At 40.9% G+C, this 20,301-nt stretch overlaps 1 protein-coding gene across 1 annotated transcript; it reads left to right on the top strand.

The window, feature by feature from the left end:
- Positions 1 to 12,374: 12,374 nt before the first annotated feature.
- LOC133920563 (flowering-promoting factor 1-like protein 3) lies at positions 12,375 to 13,210 on the top strand. Its single transcript, XM_062365168.1, has one exon. It carries the CDS (start codon positions 12,515 to 12,517, stop codon positions 12,851 to 12,853), a length of 339 nt encoding a protein of 112 aa, XP_062221152.1. The 5' UTR covers positions 12,375 to 12,514; the 3' UTR covers positions 12,854 to 13,210.
- Positions 13,211 to 20,301: the final 7,091 nt, after the last annotated feature.

Below are 20,301 nucleotides of genomic sequence, written 5' to 3'. Positions count from 1 at the left end.
TCTAACCCTCTAGTAGACTTTCTTTTACCACATACTCTATACTAGAAGGTACGGTGTAATATGAAGGTTTGTCACTAGTCGATGGTATGATTGGTTCATGAAACTCGCCGTTTGGATTGATAACATGTTCCATGAAGAACTCGGTGATCTGTTCTTGAAGGGCATTTATTTCTACATGTTGTTACTCTTTTGTGCATAGTTTGGAGCGTTGTATTTGAAGAATCGAAAGAATTAGTCCTTGAACACGTGTAGAAATTGAAAAGAAGACATCGATATGTTATTTCAAACCTCAAGATCATTGAACCTGGCATCGTCTCTGTCTGGGTTGAATCCGTGCATGAAAGTTAGAACATTAAACGCGCAGAGATTCGTGCCAGGTGGATGCCTCATATATTTTAAGAGGAAATGATTCATCAGTGGAATGAATTTAACCTTTTTATTCAAAAGGAAATGCAAGACATGAAAATTCCATGCGTACCGAAAAGTCGGTTTTTACATTATACACCTTCCTAAATGGAAAGTGAATAAGACTCTTTTTACGTTATCTTGTGTACGCTCTATACGTGATTATGAATACCAATTAAACTGAGATGTAATTGTCGAGATGATGAAATAATCGAGTTTACCTATTTAGCGTGTCGATGAGGTTTTGGTAAGTCGTCTGAGCTCTCTTTTGTGAGTCCAAGACAATGATCTTGCTCATGTCTAGGTGGATGACAAGGAGGATACAATTAAAGCTGCAGGAATATTATGTCACCATAGCAACTTAGTGTAGAATTGAGTTGCCCATAAATGTAGAATGCCCTAGATGATGTGATTGTATCCTTTGTAACATGCTCCTTTGAATCCATTAACTTGTGTGTGGCATTCCTCCCAACTAGAGAATACTCCATTTTGCCAGCCACGATGGACAACATACCATATCATAGTAGTCCTAAATTTTAAATAATAGGCATAAATGATATACTGGGCAGTGCTTTTTATACAAACTTATCATGATAGTGCATTGATCAGTACTAAAATAAGCATAGCATCAGTATCTATACATTAGGGTGTGTAAGAAGAAAGCAAGAAACAAAAACAAAAATTAGTCACCAGCATCATATGCAACCACCATCTAACAAAGAGTCTATTATTTGATTGATCCACATCAGATTATGGAGATAATTACATATGACTGCAAGCTCAACTGGGATAGTGAAAAGACGTGTAATGTGCATGTGTAATAACTATCTCAATCGAGCTTTGCAGTCATATGTATGGTAAATAGTTCTCCAATTTCATCATTTGCAAAAAAGTAAAATAAGCATAAAAACAGTGTAATTTTTAATACAACACATAACAAGAGTTGAACTATACCAGGGCTGAACAACATACCATGTCACACCATCCAACAAACAATAACATTTGAGCTGAAATAAAAAAGTCAAGCTCCAATTGCTTGAAATGTAGAAAACAAATAAATCTTTCCCAAGGAATAATTAGGTTGCCTAGCATAACTCCATGTCAGTAATTCTATATCTACATGCCATTCTCACTGCATTTTGAAATAAATAAAACACACAAAGCAATAAACTAGAGAAGAATCTCCATAACTTACTAGAAAAAAGGAACCAATGTAAGCCCATAAGGTAATCAAATTTCTGAAACGAAGCTACTATAATTTAGTTTTGCTAGTTTAGTGTTCATTCTGTTCAAGTTTATATAATCAAGCCCTTCTAGCTCACTAGGAACAAAGTGATAGACATCCATCAATTTAGGCAAAATATGAGTCAATTTAGGCATAACATGACAGTGGCATGATGGTCGGGCATCACAGTGGCACGATGGCTGGCATCACACAGAGAAGAACGGAGGGGCATCACACGGGTCGGCCTGAGCACCGGCTACGACAGCTACACTGAAAGGGGGATGGCTACTCACCACGGCTTCGACAGTCGTCATCTTGGAGGAGGCGGCCAGAGTCGTGGATGAACGCAGGTTGGGGAGGAGCGTGGGCTGGGGAGAAGGTGACCGAACTCAGGAGGATGACAACGTCAAGGAGGACGGGAATGGTGCCGGGGAGGAGGACGGCGGTAGCACCAGGGAGGAGGATGGCGACAGTGCCGGGGAGGACAAGTACAGTGGGTTCGGGCTCGTGGTCCTCTAGCGATGTGGGCTCCTCGGCGGAAGCATTTCGTGAGAGGGCACAAGAGGGAAGGGGAAAATTCTTCTAAGTATTAGAGGGAGCGGCCGTCGAGCCATTTTATCAGGGAGGGCCTTTACTGTCGGCTCAATACGCTCACCAGTAGTGAAAGGGTACCTTCACTACCGGCTCAAGAGGACCACTAGTTGTGAACACTAACGGCTCAATAAATCCACTGGCAGTGAAAATAGTTTCACTGCCGGCCAAATATATCCACCGGTGGTGAAACCCCTTTCACTGCTAATGTCGCAGGGTGCAAAGAAATTGTTTTAGTTTTGCACGAGTGCACAAAGACTCTAATCGATTACCTGCACCAAGTAAGACCAAACAAAACGCTATGCCAGGTATTTCTAGTACCGTACTAATCAAGCTATCACACACGTTCTTCTCAATATGTACAGCATTGATTACAATTCGAACCAGCAAATCCGGCCAATATGCTAAGTCATAAAAGACAGATTTGTTTTTGAACATAGGAGCTCTAAGATTAGATTTTGGAATCGGTGTACTTCCCCGTCCCTTTCCAAGGATAACCCTAATTCCCTTTACCATCTCATATACATGTCTCCTAATGTGATGCTTAGGAGGTGATCAAGTCTCAACTTTTCTATCAAAAGCTCTCCTGTTGCTGCGGTACAGGTGATCCTTTGGTTTTTCAGGTAACGTTTTGAGTTAAAATGCTAAATATAGAATTAACCTTAGGGATTTCAACTTACTTGATCTCAAGAAGCTCCTGCTAGAAGCTTGCTTGCAGTTGGGGAAAAAATCAAGAGTTCACTTGCCCAAAAATGAAGAAAAGGCAAAATTGAGCAAATGGAGAGGAAAGAAGGGGTTTGTTTGGATAGCTAGAGAGACTCCATCTATACCTCCTTCTTGACCAAAATTAATCTTGAGTGGTGGGAGAATCAATGCGGGAGAATGGATGAAGTTGTTGTTGCCATAGGAGATTTTTTGAGGGAGAGAGTTTTGAAATGGCTCTGTTAGCTTGAGATAGACGAAGGTAGGGAAGAAGAGGATATCACTATCGGCTCATATATTCCATCGGCAGTGATGTAGAGATATCACTACCACTAAGTAGATTAAGCCGACAGTGATGAGGGTGGGTGCATCACTGCCAGCTCAATCCATCAGCCGGCAATGATAAGGGTTATCACTGCCGGTTCATAAGACATGATGGCTGATTCTTCCTCGCATGGCTAATGAACTGGCAGTGATGCCCCGTCACTACCGGCGCATGAGGAACCGACAGTAATCAGCCAGCATATAAGTCCAGTTCTGTAGTAGTGAGATTACTCCATGATAAAGATGTGCATAATTATTATTTAAAACATGTCAAACTACTTTAAAAATTCAAAAAATTCAGACCATTTTGACAAGAATTTAGAATGGAATTTCTAGAATTCACGAATTCCGTGTTTTCCACGAGTAAATGAAATTTTTTGGAAAAGTACATTTAAGTCCCTGCTCTGCCCCTATCCTGAGAGAAGATTCCAAGGGACAAATGTGAAGGTGATATACCCTAGAGGCAATCATAGAGATGATTGTATCACACATCTATGTTCATGTGATACCAAATAATGTGTTATTCCAAGAATGACTATCATTTACTTTGATTGGCAAGTATGTGACTTGTTCATGAAATTATTTGTTTATATCATGATGTTATTCTTAGTCGATCCCTGGTCGCATATCATTGTGATGATATATAAGATCAGCACATGTATTGATTGATGATCACGTTTCATAGATCATAGGTATAGAGATACCAGGTCAATAATATGGACATTTATGTTGGAGAATATGATGTTCGATAGACCCACCTTGATATACTGTTGGGATTGATATTTATGATGTGCCATCAATTGTTTACTCAAATGGTGTACCTGCATGATCCTTAGACCTGAGATCATCATTGGTTTCCAGAATGTGTACTTTGATGCTGCCAAACGCTATTCTGTAATTGGGTAATCATAAAAGTAGTTTTCAGGTTTGTCATGAAACATGTTGTGGGGTGTGGGCGATAAAGATGGAATTAGCCCTCCTTGATAACGAGAGAGATATCTGTGAGCCCCTTGAGGTAGTTGGATTAAAAAAGAGCATGGCCATGCCAATATGATTAAAAAGCTAATCATGTCAAATCCACTACTTGATCGAGTGAATGGTCGAGCTATCACAAGGGTGGCACGTAACTCGCCTTGAGCTTGACTGAAAGGGATCAGTACATGTATATATCAAGGTTCAGTCGATATGATCTTTTGTGTATACTCGGGAGTCAACATATCCTGCTAGGGACCGCTATTGATTTTGGTTTGAAAAGGGTTTCCGAGTCATAGCCGTTTGTACATGAACCTAATGAGTCGCACACTTAATGGGTTGGAACAAAATATGCGAATTAGATTCGTATATGGGTTTTTATTGGATTGTGATCCATGAGAAGTTAGAGTCCTAAAGGGCTACCAACGTGGGAGCCCATTGGTAGCCGCAGCCTTCCACACGAGCTCCCAAAACCCTAGCCGCGGTGTGGTGCTAGCACATCAGCGCTCAATGTTTCTTCTCAGTATGTGTGGATACCATAGAGGCGCTGCTACTATTGCGACGCTGATCTTCTCGGCAAGTTAAACATGATGTGTTCGGGACTGGTCGAGGACACGACATACCTGATCGGGAGCTGGACGAGGAATTGGTCGAGGAGTACGACCACCTGCTCGGAGCTAGTCGAGGAACTGATCGAGAAGCTACTTGAGTAGTTTGATGCGCACGACGTTGGATCGATCTACTCCAACTCTTGTTCCGTTGCACTGCGCATCGAGCGGTAATGATCTATGATCTCCTACTAGCATGCTTTCCTGGGTTAATGCGGTAGAAAAAAATTGTTTTAGGCTAGCGTAGCTTACCCGTTGCCCAACAAAATGTGACTATTAGGAAGCCATTTTTGAAAGGATCCAGCCTTCATGCCCGACTTGGTTTGAAGCCAAGTTAGGTGGGCTCGTAGTAAAACTTGGATTTCAAACCGGACTAATTCCCTGTAGAACTATATATACTAGTGGAGAGGATAGGATTTGTATAGATATATCATACAAAATAATGAGAAAGATAGCCCCTCCTATATTTGTGTCTTATTGTGTTCTTTTGATTGCATCTTCTATGTTGATCATGAGAGACATAGAGAAAAAATGTCCTAACTGATGGCAACACGGTAATACAGCACATCATTTCGCTCTACTCTCAGCCATTGTTATCACCACCCAGCACCTTTGACCACATTGGCGCTATATCATCATCTACTACATCTACATTGTCTATGGAGTGTTTTTGGTGAAATGGATCTGCTACCTCTACTTAAGATCTAAAATTCATCGATATTGTCAGTATCAAGCAAGAAGTGTCTAATGCCCTATGCCCTATGCGGCACGTATATACTGGTAACTACCTTATGCGGTAAGTGTCTAGTAGATCAAATTGTAGGGGTGTAAATTGGTGAACCTAAGGGTACTCTTTGGTTCAATCAATTACACTAATTTTTTGAAATTTTGCTAAATTAGAAAAAAAATAGTGTTATTAGTTAAACTAGAAAGGGTCAGTGGGTACCCTTAGGTTTGCCAATTTGCACCCTATCAAAATTGGCATCAACACAAGGTATGCTTTAATTTTGTTGTGTGATGGATTAATCTGTATCAAAATTGGCATCAACACAAGGTATGCTTTAAAACCAAGTTCTCCATCTATGACACTAAATCAACCATGGAGGCAGGCTTGTTCTTGTTGGCCACAAAGACTGACACAACCCAATGAACCTCGCAGCCTCGCTGGTCGCAAACCAGATGAATTGCACATACCGCATGGTCACTATCACACCATCGTGTTCCTGCACAAAACGCATAGGCATGTACATGCGGATGGCTTGAAGGCCACCACATATTCTTTACATAGGCACGAAACCGTTGTTGTTGTAGCCAAACATGACAAGCCATTGCATTGGTTGTCCTTCTCCCTAATGCATTGTCGCATCGGCCACCTCCTTCTTCCACTTTGATGCTCCACCACATTGGCCACCTTCCACAATGTCTACGGCTTGAAGCCACCCCTCCCATGTGTAGCCACCTCAACCCTTACGTCGAGCACCACTACTCCGATGGCTAAACCCGCCGCTCAGTCCACCCTGACCACCAGATCGGCTTCTGTTGCCGTCCACGGTCGTGACTATGAATTCCTTCGATGATTGTGCCAAACACTATCATCCCTTCCTAAGTGCGTGAACCACAACATCGGTTGCGTTGCTCCGCCCTGATCTAGCAAAATCGGACTCACTGCTTTTCGCATTGGCTTGCACGCCATCACCAACCTCCTCCTCGTGGAACGCACCAATTCACCACAATCCTAGCACCTCGGTAGGTGGCAACTATTAAGCGAATGCAAGCCGCAGCACTGACGCATCACCTTCTACCGTCGATGAGTCCACATGCGCGCGCCTCCTTCCCCGGCACCGACCCGCACTACCGCTACCGCATCTGCCTTCACTGGAATGCGATCAGTCACCCCCATTGTTCTAAGATCTTGTGCCAAACTACGCCGCCACCTTGACTGCTCGATCTTACATTCCTGCACGTGCTTGTTGAGCCACCGCATTGACCGACCCCACCATCCATCAACCGTTGCACGACCTTACTGAAATCGCACCGCATGGCGGTAGTGACCACTGGCTCCCTTCTTTATCTCCTCGTGCCGCACTAGGCCACCACCACCACACGCTAGCCCTTAAACCTAGCCGAAATGGACTAGATTGAAACATCCTCGTGGCCCATGGGGAGATGGCCCAAGGCTGGCCCATTGGAATTGGGCCAGCCCGATAATAAATGGGGACAGAGATAAAAAAAAAGGAGAAATTAGGGAAATTAGGCCAGTCCAAAACTAGCCCATCTGTGGACGTAATCTAGCCAACCTATCTAGAAATTGGGACAAAACTGCAGAAATAGGATATTATATCAATAATGTATATATTATTGCAACTTATCCCCATGATCTTCTGCAAAGGAATAGTCCTCTGAAAGGATAAACTCTATTTGTATTGCACAACTAATTAAATAAGTGGTCACTTGTGCATGAAGCACACTGCTCGAATTACTCTCATCACAATCATAGAAGAATTGTGAGTTATTTCTATGAAAACCTAAAGCATTATAGTAATTGCATGTTGTTGCTTACACATTTAAGAATAATGTGATCAAGACTTTGAAAGTGCAAAGGATGTTGATATGAGGGGGAGCATATATGTTAAACTTGGATTATCGTATTTTGGATTTAAAATCCTTATGTTGTTTACCTAGAAGTAGTCAACTTGATGATTAAAAATTGAATCTACCTTGAAGGTATACCACTTGAGTATTAAGATCAAGTAGATAATTATTGCAAAACCTTAAAGATTGATAACTATTCATGAAGAATAGAATGTCTTGAAAATGATATAACCAAGAAGGTTGTGTGTTGTACTCCATTTTCATTTGTGAGTTTACACTTGAAGGTTTCTCACATGAAGTTTTTGATGTGACAACATGTGCAGTTGTAATACACAAAATTGTTTCCTAGAAAAATTAGCAAATAAATGATTCTTGGTCAGCAAAAGGATTCAAATTGGAAAGGAGAAGGAAAATGTGATATCCAAATAACTTCTACATGGGCCAAAATCGTTTTCCCTCCCCTGGCCTTTTCCTTCTACCTCTTGGGCGCACCTAGGCCGAAGGCCACCTCTGGCCCATCCTACCTTGTGCCTCCTTCCTCTCCCTCTCTTTGCAGTTGATAGCCCCAGGCTCGTGCATATTGCTTTTCTCCCTCCTCGCTAGGATTCAAGGGGGAACTCATCTAGAAGATCGTCAACAAATCCCACATGATCTCCGTGGCCGATTTTATCCCATATCTCTACTAGAGCCCATTTCAAACTCGGTCGTGATGAGGAGATAAGCCCCAGCCACTGGAAAACCCTAACCATGTCAATCTTGATCTACCTCGACCCTGGGTATATATAGTTAGCCCCAAACCCTCCAAGGAGCATCCTAAAGAGCCTTCTCTCCTTTATATCCACAAACCCGACACCAAGAACTCTCCCTGATGCCGACCGATGGTCTTCGCTGCCCCTCACCAATGCCAGCCATTTCTAGAGCCACCCCAAAAATGAAGACCCATTGAACGGACTCGCCGTCATCCACCAACCGTCTTCCACCTCTTGCCGAAGAGAACCAAGCCGTGGAGGGCGATCCCGACAAAAGTCCGGCTGTGTGCCGCAACGCCTAAGATGTCGCCGCTGTAGAAGACCACCAGAGCCAAGCCCGATTGTCCCTTTGTCATTAGATCTTCACCTATAGATAGGATTAGAACATAGATACCCTTTCAGCTAGTTATATCTCGGCTATTCGATCCGAAGCCAACACACCATATTTAAATAATCATAGGTCTCGTCAGCATGCCATGTTCATGCCACATCATCCCTAGATCTGACGTGGCGGACCAGTTAGCAGCCCTATCATCACCCACCTAGCCACCACGTGTTAGCCTAGTTAGCAAGTTTTCTTTTTCCTTTTAATTCCTCTACTTACTTGTGCCATAGTTAGGTTCTCCAGTAGAAAAATAGTTCCAAAAACTCTAGAAAAGTCCTAGAAAATCTTAGATCATTCCATAAATTCCTTTTTACCTAATTCCCCCTACCTTTAATCTTTTGCCCTGTTTTAATCTTCTGGGAGCCTTATGTTGTAAACCATATCTTCGATTTGATCGTTTCCTTCACCAAACTCCCCAAAAATCATAATATATCTAGTTAATCGATTGATTGCATGATATTGGGTTCTTGGCATTTATTTGTTGTCTTTTCGCTTGTTTTCACGTATAGACACCGACGTCCCGGAGGAAGAGTTAGGAGGATTGTAGGACCAAGACATCATCAAGGACCCCATAGAGTATTAGAAAGGCAAGTTGTCTATGACCATATTGTATCTATATTTTCAAAAAAATTATTTTACAAACATTGAATCCTAAGTTAGGCTATACCTTAGTTTTCCCTTATTATCCTTGTCGCTATGTTTTTGATGGGTTTATGGTTGGGTAGATCATGCTTAGCCTTATTTTTGGGATGGGGTAATTATAATATTCAACTATCAAATAATGGTCTTATGCAACTATGATAAAAGTGGTAATTTTTTGTAGCAACATGGAATTAAGATTTGAGCAAGTGGTTAGAGGAGACTAGTGCCTGTTGAACAGATGGGTTGGTGGTAATCTCACTCATATCATAAGGACCGGTTCATAAAGCGACCATTACGAGTTAATAGTACAACGACAAGCCAAGTATGAGATTAGCCTGACCAATTACTTAGATACTTTTCTAACATAGTGTAGGCTAGTTCATAATGTTTGGTCAGAAGAGTGTACTTCCTAAAACTATCTACCACAAGAGGGGACCTCTAGAGTGGAGGGGTACTCCTACGTGGGTGAAACCTTAGTGGGAATGCATATATTGAAAAACATTTTGTAAAGGCCTTGTAGTGATTCCTAGCTGCACACTCCGGAAGTGTGTAAGTGTTTCATAAACACAGGAAAAATGGAAAATCATGACTTAGGGGTAAAGTGTATAACTTCTGCGGAGTGAAAACTGATTAATTAGCCGTGTTCATGGTCAAGAGCGGTGAGGAACTATCACATGATTAGAGATTGATGGTTTGGTCAGTTTAGTTATTGTTGTGGTGGAAACTATGGTTGAGGTGTTTGGTTTTGGTCAACCTTGATGATGGGAATCGCTGATTATGTCAAGATGTGAATATCTTGATGTTGATGTTTATTTATTGTTATTCATTTAATTGATTACTCATTTTGAAATTGTTGTTTACAAATAAATGTTGCTTTTATGAAAAAGAGCCTTGTTAGCTTTATCCTTGTTAAGCTCTATTTGTATACTTGACCACAATTTATTGAGTATGACATGTGCTCACAGTTGCTATACCCGTATAATAGTTAGTCGGGGAAGAATTTAAGAACTTCAACAAAGACATTGCATTCTAGGGAGGTGTTCTCCATCAATTGCTTGTGGAGCTGCCAGGAGGAATAAATACTATGCTTAGATACGTTGCAGTTTTATTTGCTTCTTGAACCTAGTGGGTCTCTTTTGTAAGATAATTTTATTCGAATAAGTTATGGATTTTGATTTGTTATCATCAATGAAGTCACTACGTGTGGATATTGATTCCTAACTTTACACATAGTAGAGGTTGGACTGTTTTCTCCAATAGATATTGATTTGTTATCATCAATGAAGTCACTATGTGTGGATATTGATCCCTAGCTTTACACATAGTAGAGATTGCATTGTTTCTTGGTCCAGTCTCGACAACAATGCAACTTGTGTATGCGTTGTACTCTTTTCTCCAAAGAACATTTTTCCCACTGTGTTTCTAAATGTAGTTTTTAATAGGCACATGCATCTCGTGGTATTCATACAAGGGTGAGTTTTAGGAAGCCATTTTTTGGAAGGATCGGCCTCCGTATCTGACTTGGCTTGGAAGCCAAGTTAGGTTGGCTCATAACAAAACATGCACTCTAAGCAGAACTCATTCCATGCTGGACTATAAATATACAAGAGGAGATGAGAGGATTTGTACAGATCTACAATATAGAATAATAAGAAAGAGAGCATCTTCTATATCTATGTTTCATTGTGATCTTATGATTTGCATCTATTATGTTGATTGTGAGAGATGGAGATGGAAAGATTCTAACTATAGGCAACATGGTAGGATGTATGGTGATGAGAACATCCTCCTTCATATACGAATAAGGTGAACTTGTTCCTCACTATTTATACTTTCTTAGTAAAGAATAGGGTATTACTAAGTTTTTGTATTGTTTTGTTGCTTAAAAATATAAGGGAAGCATCACAATCTTATCTAGACGTCATCCCTCGAAGACCAAGTCTACTCTAACATAAAGTCGAGTCATAGTCAGACTCCAAAGTTTACTCGAAGTCTAGTCAGACTCGAGCTCGAGGTCGAGTCCCAAGAAATCAAATCAATAAAACAGGCATAATTTTTGTATATGGAGTTCAATTGAGGTGTTCTTGGACTTGCTGGAAGGCTTATGATGAGCTATTTCCAATGGATCTAGTCTCGACTATAGATTCTTTATAGATTAATCGGAGTCGTTAAAATAAGGTGATGTATTACCGTTGTGGCCATTATCAAGTCATGTAAGTGTGTCGAGTTTATAGTCCAGGTTATGTACGTATCTTTCTTCAGCTGCACAACCCTAGATCAACCTCCTTATATCCCCTCTCTATATATAGTACCTTTCATAGTTTAGCCTCGAGTTTTACTTAGATTATTTTATTTTAGATAGCTTCATCATATATCGGTTTGTGGAACCCCAACTCGAGTATTTCATTGGTAATTAGTAATATTCATATTGCATCTACGTATTCTTACGTGTGTTCTTGATTCGTTTCCAGAAAAAGACTTCTTGACGAGATCAACCGTGTCTTGATATGGTTGATAACCACAGAGTTGTGATGTAGTGATCGTAAGAGTTATTAATTTGTTGCCTTTAAATCATCAACGTTAAAACTCCACCGATCAATTCACCGTATTTACTTCAAAAACCGGGCATACTGTCGTCACATGGCCGTGTATATGCATAACCCGGTGAAACTGCCATTGTTTTGTTGCCTGGACTTGCCACGTGGTTCGTCCAACGAATCCCAAAGCACTCTCCAACCAAGCCCCAAAGAAATACAAACATTGGTCATTCTTTTCCCAGCCTGCAGGTTTGCTACGTGCCATACGAGGTAATTCTGGTGACCTCTCGTCAGTTTTACCGCCCATATCAGTAGGTTCGAAAAAACTAGAAGACATGCAAAAAATTGCTTTTTCTTTTAAAGACAACATGTTCAGTAAAGTTTTCCGATGAAATTGACTTGTAACCGACCAATGCTCACCACAAAAATTCACAAGAAAATAACTCTCCAGACAATTTGCTCTCCGGTCGTTTTCACTGCACAAGATTCATGTTCCTTGCATTCCTGTTGGGGAGGTCCCATCCCGCCCTTCCCCCATTGAACGCCACAGCTTACCCGTTGGCCCCACCTACCTCAGCTGATCAATAAGGCAAACACTGTTTCATTTTCTCTTTTTTGGTCCTATGCACAGAAGCACAACACTGATCTCCCGCTAGTCATATATAGTACTGGCCGGCAGGCGTACCATGGTACCAGTATATATGCGCTGCCAACCCCCTCCGTGCCTCACCGCCCACCTTCCTTTTCCATCCACCTGAAGCACACAAGAGACAGAGAGAGAGATGTCCGGCGTGTGGGTGTTCAAGGACGGCCTCGTCCGCCGCGTGGAGAACCCCGGCAAGGACGAGGAGTCGTCGTCGGCCGGTGGCGGCGGGGGCAAGCGGAAGGTGCTGGTGCACGTCCCCAGCGGCGAGGTGGTGACGTCGTACGAGGTGCTGGAGCGGCGGCTGCGGGAGCTGGGGTGGGAGCGGTACGTGGACGACCCGTGCCTGCTGCTCTTCCACCAGCGCTCCACCGTGCACCTTATCTCCGTCCCGCGCGACTTCTCCAGATTCAGGCTCGTCCACATGTACGACATCGTCGTAAAGACACGCAACGTCCTCGAGGTGCGCGACGCGTAGCTTGTCATTGGTCGATCGATCGGCCGGGCATACATATGAACATGGCCTTTATATGAAGGTAACCTCTCGATCTGGGGCATGTCCCACGCGTACGTACGTAGTACGTGCGTGCCGTGACCTCAGTTTGGGGTTTGTATTTTGCTGTAGGCAGTGGTGATGTCTACGGAAGTGGTATATGGTATATAGATGTTTTGAATACTTCGCATACACACATATATAGATATAGATATAGGGGGAAACACCAAGGGGATCGATAGACAAAGTTGGTACAACGGAGATGTACCCGCTCTTTTGTATTTAGTCATGATCCATGTGCGCGGCTTGTAGAGACTATATATGTACGATGTGCAAATTATTGCTTTTGTACGAAGTATTCGGCTTGCGAGAGTTCTATATATTGCAAGAACTTCATGAAAATATCATCTTGATGATCTGATCCTTTTCTTCTTCTAATAATCAATGCATGATCTCTGACTACGCCTACTGAGAGGCAATAATTATTTTTGCGAGAACTCAGGACGAAGATTTCAGGTAAGGTTGATTACATAATTATGATCCTGTTTTTAGAGAATGGTAAGAATTAAATTATATGTTTATAAAAATTCAATACATACAGCTCAATGAAATATGTATATTGTATGAACTCAACAGTTTAAATTAATTGCATGGACGATATAAGTATATGGATGAAACATATTTACATGCATGCATCAAACAGAACTTATTATTACTTTCGATCTTCATTCTAACTGTTAAGCCTAAGGATTTTCTTACCTATTTTGCATAGCACCCTCAGATTATAGGTAGTATAACCTTTTATATCTCCATCATTGTGAGGGTTAATGAATAAGTTTGAGGTTGCTATATATGTCGTTGTGCTGTGTGCAAAATTTTGGTGTTGCTATTAGGCAGTGGTGGGAAACTTAGCATATTTGGCAAATCACATATTTTCATCCGTATTTTCCTGTCGTGTTGGAAGTAACAATATCTTATCTTGAAACATGATTTCATTAGAGTAAGTGGATACTCAAGCACAATAATATAAGAGTGATTGCACAAAACTTGAGTATCATAATCGAACACTACTGCAATATGATATGGAGCCTAGATTGTATACGAAATAATTCTATGTGTGTGCTGATCAAATATCAAAAAAACTATAGAAATAATTTTCTACATCTTGGATCATTGAGATAAAGTATATATATTAGTTATATCATTGTATTATGGAAAATATGTTAATTCATATGCCTATGAATTGATAATTCTGTCCAGCCATGCCCGCTAAGGCAAATCTGGCTCACAAAAAACGAAGGTAAATCTAAACTCGAGAATGGCATGTGTGTACATTTCTTGTGATACGTTCTACTAAAGTTAAAAAATTAATGAACCATCCTTAGCATTGGATAAGTTGGTTCCGTTAGTTCAATCTCTATTTTTTAGGTTTTGCAAAGCTTTTCCGAACAATCTGGCTTATGTTCCTTGAGACATGATCAGAAGAGCTTTCTTTTAAAAAAAAGGACACGATAAAATGAACATCATAAGTTCATTTATTCCTATAACCAGAAAGCAGAATCTGACAAAGTTTTGCCTTTATGGCAAGTTGGCAAGAATCTGTCCCTTGTTTAAAGTAGAAACTGCCTAGGAGAGGATAACATCACAAGTGGAAATAAAGGAGGCAGAGGTATTTTTCATTTCTTTTCAGGGATTGAAAACTAGTTATATATTTTTATGATATAAAAATATATTTATTATAGACGTTAGTACAATCTCTCGAAATTTCATACAACCAAGCAGTAGAAGAACGGATTAGTTTTTTTAATAACAAATACATGACTGTCACAACAGAAAATTTTAATTGTTTCATTTGGAATGATTGTTAGTGTAAGTGTAAATTGATTTGGCATACAAAGTGTGAATCTCTAACTAATCGTATGTCTTCAACATTAAAACTTTCGTTTCTTACATAACTTATCAGTGGGGGGCTATGTATTACCTCTAATTAATATTGCCAGAGAATTCAGGAAATTGCATGAATCTGAAGTTTGTTTTTTATTATCACATGAACCGTTGGTTTTAGATCCAGTCCAACTCAGTATAACCATTGTTTTATAAAGTACTCATTTCGCAAGCAAATACAAAAGTAAAAGTAACTGTCTGGAACTCATATAATCGCGCAACATGAAATTGAGATCAACCTGTGGTGCAGGGACACAGAGGAGATTCCGTACTTCTTCACTACTGAGGATGGTAACTTTTGCCACTGGGTTAATTGAATCTTGAGAACAGCGGGCATTACCTGATTTGTAACGTAATTGAAACGCTGACACATTGTTGAAACGAGCAATATATTCGATATTCTTGCTTGAGAACCAAACAATATTTTCTATGCCAAAGAGTTACCCTCATCAGCTATATTTCACGCAAATATTTCTTAAATATGTGTGATCCACAGTCGGCATAGCCCAGTTCTTTTTTTAATTTCCAGTTGCCCATTTATAAACTAACGTTGTGAATGTTTGCGATTAGTAACCGTCGCTAGAGTGTCCCCCATAAGAACCAAAGTCCTGTGATTTTGCGGCACCTGGTTCTTCCTCGCAAAAGCCATCTCGACTAAAAGCTAAGCTCATCTAGTGTTCACATCTCCCTAACTATACCCTGTTGAAGGATGAGGGTTGATCATGGATAAACTGGGATTTTCTTAATTTTTGAAGATGCACCCTCAAGATGGGATCGGCCTGACATGGAGATAGATTGGGGATCGAGGACAGTAGAATAGGACGTGGGCACGGCGAGGTGTTTACACTCTCACAGACCAACTAAGCCAGGCGAAGCAATCAACCGAAATGATGTGAATTTTACTTGTGGCATTCATAAATTATGAAACAAAACCTGTACCTTACTACATTTGTACCAGTACGGTGACAAATATTTTGAGGCGTAGGCATACCCGTCCTCTTCTTTTCAAAATATCTAAGTATTGTATATATTCTCAAAGTTATTGGCGGAAGCATTCGGTGTGCCGTTTAATTTGAAGATTGAGGATAAATTTTCTGCTCTCTGAAATATATCACCGGCCCCTTTTAGCAGCGACAACTCCTGTACGACGATCCCTTGCAGCTTTATTGGGAACTCCTGCTCCGAGCACTGATGTTCTACAGTTCTCTCACTGGTGAATCAGATTTGTTACTGGGGATGCACATGGGAGACACAGACACAGATGTACCTCTTTGTGTCGTAAAAGGTGAAAAAAAAGACGAGGATAATAAAGTTTATGTAGTCTTGGAGTATCATCTAAAATCTCAACTCAATTCAAGATGCGCTAAAAAATAACATGCTCACTGCAAATCATGACAATCGTTTCTTCCTTTTCGCCCTATTTAGTATGTTTACACAATAGAAGTTCAAATTTAAAATATTGGTTATACATTGGTTCAGCGAAACAATAAACTAATATATAATTTAGAATATTAATTATTCATGTTGATTTGAATGGTCAAAGCAAAGGCAATTACTGACTCGCACATGCGAGGGTGATTCAGGCTTGTTCATTTAGTAAAGTAAGTTCACTATTATATAAAATATTATTAATATCGTTTCAAAAATTTATTACTATTGAGTTTTAAAAAACAATAATTATACTGGAACCGAGAAAAATAATAAGTATAATTACCGATTCGTCTAATGAACCAACAGTAATAACCTAACTATCACTGTAGGGTCACGTTATTAACCGAAAATTATAGTTGAATTATCACTGTCGATCTATTACATAAACAGATAGTGGTAATCCCCTACCCCAAATCTAGCTATTGTCGACAACATCATATTAAGAAAACATATACTCAAATACATATACATATACAATTAATCACAGATCTTTCTACCTCGATACATTTTATTCACAAATCACATATATACATACACAATTAACATGTCATTCACAAATGTTTCTTGGTTGGTTGGGACAGAGTTTAAACTTTCTAACTCACAATTTATTTTAGAAGTCTCACAGTTCACTTGAAACATTTATGCAAGGGAACAAATAAGGGGTTCAATTTCTCTTCCTACTCGAAGTTGTCAAACTCGGCAAGTCCCAAGTGCTCAATGAAGTTGTGCTTTATATGCCGGCTCGTAAAACTCGTCTTTTGGACTTATCACTTTATTATTAATGAACCCGATAAGTTGTTCTTAATGACGTTGATGTGATGTTGCATGGGTTACTTGTGTTTAACTTGATTTGTTGTCATTAGAAGAATTGAATAAAGTACACATCATTATGTAATTACATACCTCTACATCATCTTGGAGCACCTTGTCTACTGTGAATGTATGCATGAACTCACATGCATAGAAGCCACATAAATTATTTCCCGATTCATCCCTATTATACTAAAAATATATATATAACCTCAGCGGCATGAAACTAGTCATTCAATAGGAATTGGAGATATGAATTTTTCATACATACTGCAAAGTTGGTTTGTACATTGAAAGTCTTCATGTAAGGATGGAATCAGACACTATCCATACAATGTCGTGTGAATGCCCTATGCATGTTATGAATAATATTAGTAGACTTAGATTCAATCGAATAGAAGATTACTAGACCCGAATAACAAAACAATCGACTTAACCTATTTAGCAAGTCTATTATAGGTTGAAATTGTATTTATGGTCTCATTTGTGAGGCAAATACAAGAATCTTACTAATGTCTTGCTGGATGAGAAGAGGATCCAGTGATACATACAAATAAATAAATAAATACACACACATATATACATACAAAAGATATATATACACATATATACATACAAAAGATATATATACACATATATACATATAATATACATATATTATATATATGTGAACACTATTCTACACCTATTCTATGCCTATCCTGACCCCACCCTTCCGCTCCCACCACGTGTCCCGTAGACCTCCGCGGCACCGCCTCCGCTCCACGCGCTCGCACTGCGCGCCCTCTCGTGCCTGCCCCCACCCATCCACTCCTGCCATGTGTCTTGCACAGGCCCCCACCCCGCGCTCTCACGCCGTATGGGCCCCACTCCTTGTGCCTTTCCACGCCTGCCCTGAGCGACCCCACCAACGCGTGAAATTTTGAACGACTAAAAGAGAGGAATGCATGCATGCATTAGCTAGCTAGCACAATGCCGTGTGTGCTATACTGCATGCTGTGCAGCTTCACTGTGGGTTGCCCTTTATGTTCAAACTCCTCATCTTCACTGTGTTTGGTCCAATGGATATAGCTAGGCTTGAAACCCATCTGAAGCAAATATGTACGGATCTACTTTATACTTGAAAACTGCTTCTCATTCTTGTAATCAGTATAGGGACAATATATATATATATATATATATATATATATATATATATATATATATTCATCATAATTATTTGACTTTTACGCTGCGGCAACGCTAAAAAAACCTTTATCCCATTAAAAAACTCTAGGTCACTACGGACAACATCGTACATCCATATTTGGTCTATATGCAATTTTATCAATTATTTATCCATTCAATTAATATCAAATAATGATAAATAAATTCAGAACAAGAATATAAAATCATAAATCTATTATCTTAAATTTACTAGGTCAATTGGAGCGCTAGCTTCTTCAAAATTCAGCATCATGGAACAAGCACCTATTTTCAAAATCTAGAGAAATCTAGCAAGTAAATCTAAGTATAAATAAAATGTAGATGAACTTACTAACCTAGATAATATATACCTAACATCGATTATCTTAAATTCACTAAGCCAATTGGAGCTCTATCTCCTTCAAAATTCATCATCTTGGAACAAGCACCAATTTTCAAAATCAACAGTAATCTAGCAAGTAAATTGTTGTGGGGGGGGGGGGATACCCCAACTTGCAGACATTACAAAAGGGCTGCCATCAAGAGCTCCTCCGGAGGCCTTGGGCTCTAGATCCCTAGCCGGAGGTCCAGCTTCCAAAGACCATGAACTCCTCCTATCACTGCCTCTCAAGATAGGGGAAGTTGCTGGTCTCTGGAATAGATTGTTGGGGGCTATCTTTAAGGACCCCGATGCCCTTGGTCTCGTCAGCCTATGCCTGTGAATCTTAGGTCACTAAAACCCTCTCAGGTCTCCAAGCTTCGGAGCTCTCTAGAGCCCCAGACTCCCGGAGCCCTAGCAACTAGGAGTCCTAGTCCTCTGGAGCTTGGGTAAGCTCTCTGAAGCCTGGGGAGTGGGCCATCAAGCCTTGAAGGAGAATCAGCCAGATAGGGCCCACGAGCTATCCTCTGCCTGCAAGGAAGTGATCAGTATTTAATGCTAGTGCAAGTGGTGGCCATCCTAACATCCCGTGCAAGTGGAGGTCATCCTAACATTTTGGATAGTGCGGCACCATGCCACAATTGACGACCGGCCAAGTATTGCACCCTCTGGATCATTTACACCACTATTTTTGTCATACTAGATAATATCTTCTAGTTAGGGGTAAATGTATTCTGCCTGAATCCAGGCTGCATAATTCTACTAGCCCCAAGTCCATGTAGCATGTTAGTAACTTGCATCACTATCTCTGTAAGGGTATATTGGTGTACTTACACCCTGAATGGCACTATAAATACAGATCCATGGCTATCAGGCCATGGACAGATCTCTTGGTGATAAACACATTGGTATTCCTTCCTCTCCACTTCCTCTCCAAGCTTAACTCACCTCTCTAGAGGAGGCTCTCGCCGCACTTGTTCGTAGAAGATATTTTCTTAAACCAACAATGCGTCGTCCATGAGGACTCAAACTTAGAAGTACAAAGAGAGGTAGGATGTCACCTAAAAAGAAGACCATTAAGACTGCAACACAGGTAGGGACTCCCCCGCCATGCCTGTGTGAGGGTCCACATGACCACCTCAACCATGCAAGCTATGTACACTCATCAGTTTCGCCACCAGATGGAATGGCGACACTCCGGCCACCGCCAACTCGACAGTGGCCTTGGCCCAAGCTGGCGTTGAGGCCCTGCCAGTGCAAAGGCCCTCCAACAATGGCGTAGCAAGGACCTCGTAGCACCCTAAGGGGTTACGGTAGAGACCGTAGCACTGCAGGCCGCCCTTCAATGGTTTTGGGCGCTCGAGCCCAAGGGCACTCATGCCTGGGCCCACCCTCATGGTGTCTCTTGTTATGGTGCCTAGGACACCTTTGCTGAGCTAGTGTCTTCTGAGAATCTAGCTGCAGGGCAGCCTCCTCTACCTCCCTTAATAGAAGGGGGCTCCAGAGAGACCACAGACTCCAGTACGCGCAGATCCCGCAAAGCCTTCGATGCCGACCACAAGCTTCGGTACTATATGGAGGGTACTGGTGCATCCTGCATGGAGTCACGCGTGGCCATAATACAAAGAATTGCCAAAGCATTATAGCTTTCTGACAGAGTACCTCGGGAGGCAGGTGGGATGCG

The sequence above is a fragment of the Phragmites australis genome, chromosome 6 (genome assembly GCF_958298935.1).
Source record: "Phragmites australis chromosome 6, lpPhrAust1.1, whole genome shotgun sequence".
NCBI lineage: Eukaryota > Viridiplantae > Streptophyta > Magnoliopsida > Poales > Poaceae > Phragmites > Phragmites australis.
The sequence above is the reverse complement of the archived record's forward strand: the minus strand, read 5'-3'. Positions and strand labels throughout refer to the sequence as shown.